Genomic DNA, 10,278 nt, shown 5'->3' on the forward strand with positions numbered 1-10,278 from the left:
GCATTCCTCGCGCATCCCGAGCCCGCGGAGATCGATCAAATTAACGATCGAATAAAACCGAATATCCACCAGTGAATGGCTGCGTGTCGTCGGGGGCCGCTGCTTCCTGGACATAGGTCAACGACACTCTAACGCGTATTCCGATACCTCGTGTCTGGCAGACCGATCCTTTTAATTTCACGCGGTCGATCGTCGGGACGAGTCCTTTTCGAGGTTCGCGCGGCGGAGGATACGCACAGCCTCCGAAAGATTTATGCGACCGATGCTTGGCAGCGGTGCTCAATCCCGTGCCTCGCGGCCTCCGCCGATGCCGCCACACGGCCGCGTAATCCACTTACGCAATGGGCAACGAGAAATAGGAAATCCGCGACGCGTTGGCTCGCGGTCGATGGACACGAGTCGAAGCGATTCTCCGCTCTTTTCCCCAGCGTCGTACACCACGCCGGCTGACAAGACTCGAGGTTAGCCGAGCGGTCGCGGGAAGAAACGCGAGAGCGGAGAAACGACAGGGACAATGATCGTCGGTGGGAGTTAAGAGGCAAAGATTTATGACGCCGGTGTCAATAAAGTCACCGCCAGTGTCGTTTCGGCTTTCAGGAAGTTCCTGCAACCGTGGCCTCGCCTTTCTTTGCATTTCTGCCCGTTGATCGTAGGACGTGCATCAAGATGCGCGAACCATTTCGCATGTACACCACGTAATGCGCAATTTCCAGAAAGCGGATAACATCGAGTCCGGGCAACTCTTTCGTCAAGATCGCGATGCCTGGAACCCAAATCTTCAGATGTTATCCCGCTGTTCGTCGCATTGTTCGCAGATGAATGCACGCATCTCGGGACTCTCCGGTTTGAAACGAAAGGAGGAAAAAACGGAAGGTACGTATGTACGTAGGTACGGGAGTGGGCACTTTTGGCCAATCCAACGCTCGCACGCCGCAACGCGGAGAGTTGGTTTTTAAAATTTATTATTCCGAGTGTTACTACCCGGCAACCCCCGAGGGGCCGGTGTCTAGAGTCTAGCAGCGGCTCTCTCCGGTCCGGTCGCGGGAGAACAAAGTGACTCGCACGAGGAAGCGTATGCACGCGCGCATTATCCAGCCGTTCTCCGCGGATCTCCGACACGATTCAAAGCAAGACTACTCGTAGGTAATAATTATCGGTGTAGCTCGGCCGTTATCCGGCGCCATTAACGCGATAATACGCCGGGTTTCGATTATCATTCCCGGTTCCAGCAGATGCTTATCGACGAACGCGTTCTCCTCTCCGGACGCGGTGGATCTCGATCGAACCACGGGCCTAGTGGACGACTACATGCACGCGCGAAATCCTCTTGCTCGCGACGCGTTCGCGGGCTAGTTATCGCGACTCTAGCCAGCTTGATTTCGTGCCACGTAATCGCGTATCTCGAAAGCCGGCAAAGCCGAAGCGCGTTCGCTCGAGTCGGCCAACGTCCGCTTGCAACGCGTCTCTCGAGTCGTCAGCAGGTGGTATAAATCACGCGAAGCTGGCTCGCGTGGAGCGCCGCGTCTCGTGGTTGGCCCGCACGCTGCTCTCCCGTCATATCCCAGCGGTACTATTGTGCCGATGGTGTCGGTGAGCCTGGTAGCACGCCGAACAATCGTATCGATAACGAGCGACAATTATGGATGGGAGTTCTCCTGTTTGCAAAACGGTATGCGGCCAACAATAGAGCTCCCCATTGCTTCTACTCTTTCATCCTCCCGTCCCTTCTCCGCCGGTTCCCTCGCGATCTACAACGTTTCATCCGATCCCTGTTCGCGCTCTTCTTCCTTTTCTTCTCTCCGCCGTTTGCTAACCTAATTTTCCTATTAATTCCGCTAAACCGATCCTTCCCCCCCCCCCGCCCCCACAAGGTCAGTGCCGGTCTTCCGACGGATCAATGGACTTCAGTCATTGTCCTCGCTCGTAAGGGCAACCTGGAAGGAGGCTGTTGAAAATGGGCACACCGTACACCGACGACATAAATCATACACCCCATTACAGAGCTGCTAGATCTTGCCACGGCGATAGCTCGCTCTTCCCTCGTTCCACCAGCGCGCGGCTCCCGTGGCTGCTTCTTTTCTTCCTGGTGCCACACGTTTCCACCGCTCTGTGTCGCCACACACCGTTCGTCGTCGCGCTTTCTTCTCCGTTCTCGTTTCTGCCTCGCACCACCTCCGCGATAAGGCCGTGGAAAAGCATTGTTCGCGCGGTTCTTCTTTATCCTACTCCTATTTTGGTCACGGAAGATTCGTTACGAAACGCCAACGCTAATCGATCGACGTATCGGGCAAGAGTTACGCGAGACGCCTGGGTAAGAAGTTTACGGCTACGTAATGGAAAATACCTGCTTCCTCGCCGAGAAATAATTCCACCGGATCATTTCGTTCTTTTCGCGCTCTTTTTCTCGCTTCTTCTCGCTCTTTCTTATCCCCGGTAATAGTCACGCGAGCGGTACATACCTCTGTCGGTAGCGATGACAGGAATCTCCAGATAGGGTGCGGTTTCCCTGTCCAACGGTGTTCTGACGCAAATGTCTCCGGTATCGCTGCGTACCATCAGCTGTTCGCTTTCCATTCTTCCCGCGGCTAACGTGTAATTCACCATGGCGTTCACGCCGCAATCCGGATCCGTAGCCTGCACCTGAAACGATCGACATATTCGAATTAATTGAATGCCGATAAACGATCGTTGCATCATCGCGACAAGTTGAACGGTCGGGCACGCTGACAGGATCGGAAACGTCGTCGCTCCATGAAAATTCCGAGGCTACGACGTTTCGTTTCACGTTTCCGAATACGGGATATCCCGTGAACCGTTCGACAGATGGCCCGTTCGCAACGGGCAACAAATTCGCTGACAAATTTGCTCATAAATTCGCTAACGAATTCGCTAATAAATTCGCTAACAAATTCGCTAATAAATTCTCGTTTGGGTTATCCACGGCGAGTCGCGATATTTCGCGGCTCACGGAAACGTAAATATCGAACGAACGGATTTTCTCGGCATCGAGGCGGAACGGATGATTTCCGCGAGGGGTCGAATTCCTGATCGCGTCGCGACGCACGCGTAATACACGGTGTCTCGTTTCGTTCGGTCGAAAAAGAGCGAGACGAAACGCGAGGTCAAACGTAAAGCAGACGTTTTTAATTTTGCGTAGCGGCACGGTATCGGAAGTGCCGCGCGGTCGATTACATCGGATCGATCGCTAGATAGGTAATTGGTACCGTAATCGATCGGACGCGGGTTAACGCGTCGAGAGGGGAGAGAAAACTCGTAAATTTATCAACGCGGAACGTAATTTGCAGGATAGTAGTCGTGGTGTGTGCCAATCGTCGGGAACTCGAAGCAAAAGAAACCGAGACGCGAGTGCTGGACGGTAATGAACCCTTTAACCCAGCCAGAGCTGCTTTAATGACAGTTTAAAGTTTCTTCTCGCGTTCGAGGTATCGCACCGGCCATCTAGCCGTGATCCGCCTGTTCACCGCCTGAAATCGTTCCGCCCGTGTTCGACGAGAACGTGGAATCGCGAGATTCGATCGCGATTGCGTCTTCGATGATCGATTACTTCGTTACGTGCCCCGACCCAGTCGTCGCTACCAATCGTTCTTAACGCTTTCCATCGCGAATAATCGCGAGAACCGTAACACGGTCCGATACCGGAGCAGCTGCGTAATTAAGCTCCGAAAGCGCTATTCGAGTGTCCCATTCGACTCTCGCCGCGTTTTTCCGTGACGAACCAACGACCGAGCATGTCGAGATAGGTAGGTAGGTAGGTAGGTAGGTAGGTAGGTAGGTAGGTAGGTAGGTAGGTATAGAAAGATTCCAGCAGTGAAAGAGAGAAAGAGAGAGAGAGAGAGAGAGAGAGAGAGGCCGAGCTTGCGTGGTGGTAGGCGAAGAAGGACGAAGGGACGAAGCAACGAAGGCTGCAGCGAAAGCAAGAGAGACAGTAGATAATAAAGCAGGAGTCCACGAAGAATGATTTACCGGCAACCGGTGGAATAACTTTCCCGCCAACACTGTTGCCACCTTGAAGAGGCATTGCACGGTTTCTGCGGCTCGCGGTGCGAGTCGGACGAGAATGACCGAAAGGTTAAGGAAGAGGAGCGTGGCGAAAAGTTGGCGAAAAAGAAAATCGTCGATTCGTTTTAACAGGACTGTTTCCTCTCTAGCCGGCAGTGTTCCACGTTCCTCGCAGCCTCGCGGCAATTCGAATAATTCCAACGGAAAGAAAGAAAAAGTGGAACGACGGGTTTCGCTTTCGTTCCGCGACCATCGTGTTAATGAATTATCGCCGAGCATTATCGGTACCGATATTACCCGCTAATTCCCAGCGAAACCACTTTCGATCGTCCCTCTTCACCCCTCCACCACCCCTTCGACCCCGCCCGACGTTCTCTGTTCGGCGACTTCCTGTCGGAAACATCGTCTTCGACCTCGTCTCTAGCCTCGTCTCTAGCCTCGTCTCTAGCCTCGTCTTCGTTAATCTCTCGCATTAGTTACCGCTTAATCCCCCGTTGACGTCGACTATTCTGGTAGACGAGCAGTTACGGTTCGCGAACGATGTTATCGAAAGCGTTTCTGTTCGCTGAATTATTAAAGCCGGCTCGCGATACGTCTAACTAGGTATCTTATTACAACTACGATGTTCACAATTTTCCACGCTAATCCTAATAACTTACGATCGCGTGCGACGATAGTTTCACTTTCTATCGACAGATTAATTCCTATCCGTCCGTTTTATGCCGCACTAGTTTCGTTCCACCCCTCTGCCCTCGCGCTCCACGCACATCTGCATAATTTTCCAATTTAGATTTGCATTTCTAAATTGCATTCTCGCGCTTCCTATCTCGCGATACGTATCAGATAATCCCGACGCCACGCGAATTATTCTTTCGTTAATGCGACCAACCTTTCCGTCCTTCCTCGTCCCGGTCGCGAGCACGATCTAGCAGCCATGCAGTACTGACCGAGCCCGGTTCTTCCATCGATTATTCCCTAGTTTCGCGTCGCGGTTTTCGCCGATTCCACGCCACCCCTCGTCCGACAGATCGAAAAGGAAGGCTGCGAGAAACAGAGGGGACAGAGGGTCAAGATGGAAGAAAGAGCCGTATTAAATCGCGAGCAGTTTTACCCGTTATTCCCCCGTGCTCGGCGAATGTAGAACCAGCCGATCCATTGTTCCTCTGGTTTTGTTGCGCACCGACCTTGCCGGGAATATCGATTTCAATCGGGGTGTACACGGAATACAATCCGCCGTGGGTTTCCTTCGAAAAGGCCGGAGCGCATAGCTCGGTGAATACCAGCGCGCACGGTACCAAATACCTTGCACCCTTTCCTCGCCAATCGGGTTCTCGTATTTTCGAAAAGACCCCTCTCGAGCAAAGGCGTGTCCGATAAATGGCGACGGGTGGCGTGGCTGGCAGGACTCTATCGAATTTCCGCTCCCTATCACCGTATATATATATATATATTTATGTGCACGTACGTATACATAAATATATAAATACGCGTGGATTGGCGTAAAGGGAGGAAAAGGAGAAAAAAGTATTGTCGGCACGTTGGAGTACACCTCGTAGAAGCCAGTTTCGCGGCGTTTTAGGGAAGGGGAGGAATCGGGGGGTAAAATAACGAAGGCACCGCTCGGTGCGCTCGGTAGGTGGAGTGGCAGACTCGCATCCCTTTAAAACGAAGAGGAAGAAGATGGAAAAATGGGCTCGGGCGTCGTGGTGGCCGAGCATGGGCTGGCGGTCAGTGGGGTCCCACGTTCTCCGGACCACGAAGAACGAGCGCGAGCCTTGGCTACGTGGTACGTACAAGCATCGCGACAGAGGTAGAGAACCGTCTGTACGTGCGGTGGCTGTCTACACCGGTTATAAAATACGGTGCCTCGAAAGGCTCTCAGCATGCTCGCGCCTCTGCCTTCGAGCACGGGGTACGACGGCTCTCTTTTGGTCTTTTCGTTCGCCTCCCCTGCCGCCGCCGCCGCCGCCGCCGCCGCGTCGCCTATCGTCACCTTCGTTTTCTCTCGAGCGACCGTTCGAAAACGAGCGTTCGAGTGCTGTCGATTTCGCGAGATTTAGTCGCGCGACACCGGCATGCGCCGAGGCGATGACGCGCCGAGGCTCGACCCGCCGCGAGAGCTCGCCCGTTACAGGTACAAATTGTCCGGCTGCTAAAGTTATCGCCGTAAATCGCGGATGACTCGGCGAACCGCATCTGGTATGTCGAGTTTTATGTGCCGCACCGGCGCGATGACGATATACCTCGGCGCTGGCCGTCTAGCGATAGATGGCCTCGCGCGATTCCTCGCTCTTTCTCCGTTCCACGAACCGTCGAAAACCGAGCAACCGCGACGCTGGCACCGAATCGATAGCACGTATCGGAAGGAATAAATTGCGCGGATTCGCGTTATAAACGAACGGTGAAAAAGCAGCCGACCACCACCCGGTAAACATTCGCGTGTCCGTGGCAATTATCGCGGGAAATTACGAAGTTTCGTTCGTATAGATTCATAGGTCTGTAGCGTTTAAGAAGGGCCTATTACGAGGCAACGATCGATCTCCTGCGTAATTGCTAGACCGGTTTGCAACGCTCGCGGATCGTGTGCTACAGTTAAATATAGTACGTTTTAAATTCCCTTCGTGCTGCGCGGGATATCTAATAACGTCCGTTTCGTTTCATCGTTCCGAGCATTTTATAGTTTAATCGCGGCTCTAGTTTCGCCCCGCCTAGATCGACGATCGATAGGTTGGCCGAGGGTTCGACGGCTCGGAACGGAGAAGGGAACGAACGGCCGCCTCGGCAGGATCGCGAGGACGGTCTCGATTAATGCGAAACGATTCCACGCGTTAATACCTCCCCGCCTTTCCACCTTTCCTCTTCGCTCCCCCGTTCCACCTCTCCGACCCCCGCGGTTCCAAAAAGAAAACGATTCGTTAATATCGTACGAGATTCCCGTACGTTCGGTTTACCGAAAGACCTCGCATTCTCCGAGGTCAACGATGCCGCCAACACACCGGGCAATCGCCGTACGTACGTATCGTACGCGGCGCGATCGTAGCGCAGCTACGATACCACGATATTTCATACGATTATCCTTCGCATCGTCGGGTTACTAAATCATCCCCCAAGGCAGTGGCATCTTCCTCCGGACGCTCCTCTAATCCCTCGCGGCGATCCATAAAACCGAAACGAACTGGAGCGATCGTCGCCAAGTACGCGCGCGACTTTCCGCCATTGCGAAATCCGCTCCGCGAAATCGATATTCATCGCGTCTCTCCCTCCTGTCCCTTGACTAATTAACGTAGATGGTATCCGCGGTCTCGAGCGGAGTCGCAGGGGTCGCCGGTCGATCGGCGGTCGTGAAGCGGTGGGTCGCGTGTTATTAACCGGCCGTTGGCGAAATTCCAACGTCGCGTTCCGATGCAAATTTCTTTTCCCCGCGTGGAGATTTATCGGGCGAATAGAATCGCGGTTTTGCACCTCGGCCTCGAATTCGAGTAAATCCGACAGACCGATCGAGATAAACGCGCGAGGTCCCGCGCGTTCTTCCTCGTCCTTGCTTCCTACCATCACTACCACCTTTCCGAACACGAGAGAGCAGTATCCGAGGGTTTTTCTCCGTTGCTCGGGTCCTAACCCCCCGCCGTCCCGGTGCTTTCCGTTGCTCGTGCGTGCGACCACGCGGGCCGCCGCTTTTTGTCAGCTCGTGCTCGACAGATAGAGCTGTTCGTCGAGTAAGCTGGGAAGCCATCCTCGGTATTCCCGGCTCGCCGACTCTCCGATGGACTGACAGTCGTCCACCACTGCCGCGAGTATTCCCCGCGATCCTTTCGCTCTTCCTTCCTATCTACGCCTTCTTTTTCCTCTCTCCGAGTCTCCACCGAGTTCTCCACCGAGGTCTCCTCCGAGGTCTCCCGCGAGGTCTCCCGCGAGGTCTCCCGCGAGTAGCGTCCGATCGGCGGCGAGCTCGCGCGTACCGAGAATCGAGTTCGGCGCCTGGCGCCGTGGACGCGACGCGGACCGACGAGGGGAGGACAGAGACGAGCGTTCGTCGGCCGACTCGACGGAGAACTCGAATTCACGAGCGCGCGCGGGGTACGCGGCGAAAAATGCATCGGAGGAATTCCAGGAAACACTCGTTCGCTCGTTACACGCAGCGTTTTTATCTGGCGTAGGCGCATTTAAAATTCTTGTCATTTGCACATAAGAGCGCCTAATTGCGCGACCACGCGGTGAGAAGGTCCTCGCGCACGCGAACTGGTCGGCTATCTACGCGGGGGGAGTGTGGGGTGGCAGAAGGAGCGAGAGAGAGAGAGAGAGGGAGAGCGAGTTCGAGGACGAACCGGAAGTGTCGTGGGTGGACGGCGGCTGCGAACCACGATCCTTTGTCACGCGAATTGACATGCAGGAACGATGCCCGAGTAGCCGTCACGTGAGTCACCGCGGGTGTGCGACCGCACAATTAGCTGGATGCGTATTCCGTTTGCATAAATAAATATGCGCGTGTTTGCCGCCTCTCCTTCCACGCTCCCGCTCTCTCTCGTTCTCTCTGTCTTTCTCTCTTTTCCTCTCGTCCACGCTCCTGCCGCTTCCATCTCGGTCCCTTTCGCGTTGCTCGTTTTTCCGTCCCTCGGCGTCCTTCTTTCTCCACCGCGTTTCCTTCCTCGGACCTCGTGCCCCCCTCGAGCGGTGCGTATGCGTGCCTGTGTTGGCGCGTAGGCCGCGAATAGACGGGTGAAAAATCGCGAATGGCGAAAGTGACCGATAAAAGAACGGCGAGAAGGAAAACGCGCGATGAAACCAGACCAAAGACCGTATCTTGGAAGAGTCGAGTCGGTTCGATGTTTCGAAACGAAGACTCGTTTCCTCGCCGACCGATCGATCTCGATATATTTTTCTCCTTTTCTCCTTTTCTTTTCTCCCGTTCGCCGAGCCTCGAGATAGCCTGATTCCCGGGAACAGCGGGGCGCGCGCGCGTCACCGCGTGGAATTCGCGATTTCACGCGCTCGCCGATGCGCGCGATCGAATCACGGCTCGATAACGGAACGCGGAGTATCCGGTATAGCAATTACACAGCGATGCTCTAGACCGATTATCGGGGGAAAAAATGAAGCGGCAATAGGTAATCGCGGGAAGCGGCGTTCGAAGCTGGCTGCAAAAAGGCGCATCGGCGTAATCGGCACGCAAGTGGGCGCCGTGCGCCTTGGAATCGAGATAAAACGAGCACCACGAGGAAATAATCGGGCTCGGTGTCCGAGAATATCGGAGGTCGTCTCGCGGCGCAGTTACAGCCGGTATACACGACGTACGGTACTAAACGTCGTAAGCGGTACCGAGGCCGGGTACCGGCGCTTTACATACGAGCTCGCGAGAGAGTACCGCGGCAAAAGTGACCGAGTGAGGGGTGTGCAGAGGGCAGGAGAAGTCCGCACAATGCTACCAACCCGACGAACTCTATAGAGCTGTCACTCACCGTTGCCTGGAGAGTCGGTTGCGAGCAGCGACTCGTCTCCTTCTCTTTTCCCTCCACTTTTCCCTTCTCCGTCTTGCCTCTCTCGCCGAGTCGCGATCGTCGTGGTCGTGGTCGTTGTCGTCGTCGACGACCACGACCGTGCTCGACGTCCGCGTCGCCGTCGTTGTCCCGTTCATTCCGGACACTGCCACGCGTAGACGTACAACGGGTTCATTCGGACGTTGATTTTCTATGGAGAGTCGGATAAGGAATATCGAGACGTCACGGGTATCACTCGGTATGTACGCGGGCTGTCGAAGATGGCGAGGCGACGAGCGTCGCGAGTCGGCCGATCATCGAGATGTCGCGCGAATCCCTGGCGTTTCACGCTTCGATCGGACCGGTCGCGGCTCGCGACGCGACGCCTGCCAAAAGGGGAGAAAAGTCCCCGCTGCTCTCTGGCCCGGAGGTAACGTGGGGTACCAAGCGATCGAACGACGCGACACGAGGCGCGACGCGCATTCTCCCCTTAAAGAAGCTGTACGAGACCTTCTCTTAACCTTTGCTCTCGGGATGCGTGTTTTTGCCGTGGAACGGCAAGCCGAGAGGCGAGTCGAACGGGGCCCCCGGCGGGTCGGTGGCCGGTAATTGCGATGAGATATGGTGGCCACTTCTCATTAAAATAGTTTAATATATATTTGTCAAGCTATCGCCGCGACGTATGTCCCGCCATTTGTTATCGCCTCTCCTTCCATCGGCCGTCCTCCCTTGGCCGCGCGGAGAGAGAGTCACCGGGGAGCAGGCCTTTATTTTTCGTAAATTC

The 10,278-nt window shown here is 55.0% G+C and overlaps 1 protein-coding gene across 1 annotated transcript in view; it reads right to left on the reverse strand.

The window, feature by feature from the left end:
- The window catches only part of ds (dachsous cadherin-related 1), a 45,673-nt gene extending 41,180 nt beyond the window's left edge, over positions 1 to 4,493 (reverse strand). Inside the window, exons 1-2 of the mRNA XM_017904575.1 lie at positions 4,386 to 4,493; positions 2,460 to 2,640 (exon numbers count right to left, since the gene is read on the reverse strand). Of these exons, the coding sequence (XP_017760064.1) occupies positions 2,460 to 2,640; positions 4,386 to 4,493 (289 nt within the window). The remainder of the gene's footprint in view (positions 1 to 2,459; positions 2,641 to 4,385) is intronic.
- Positions 4,494 to 10,278: the final 5,785 nt, after the last annotated feature.

Source organism: Eufriesea mexicana, unplaced genomic scaffold (genome assembly GCF_001483705.2).
Source record: "Eufriesea mexicana isolate 0111107269 unplaced genomic scaffold, ASM148370v2 scaffold2928, whole genome shotgun sequence".
Lineage (NCBI taxonomy): Eukaryota > Metazoa > Arthropoda > Insecta > Hymenoptera > Apidae > Eufriesea > Eufriesea mexicana.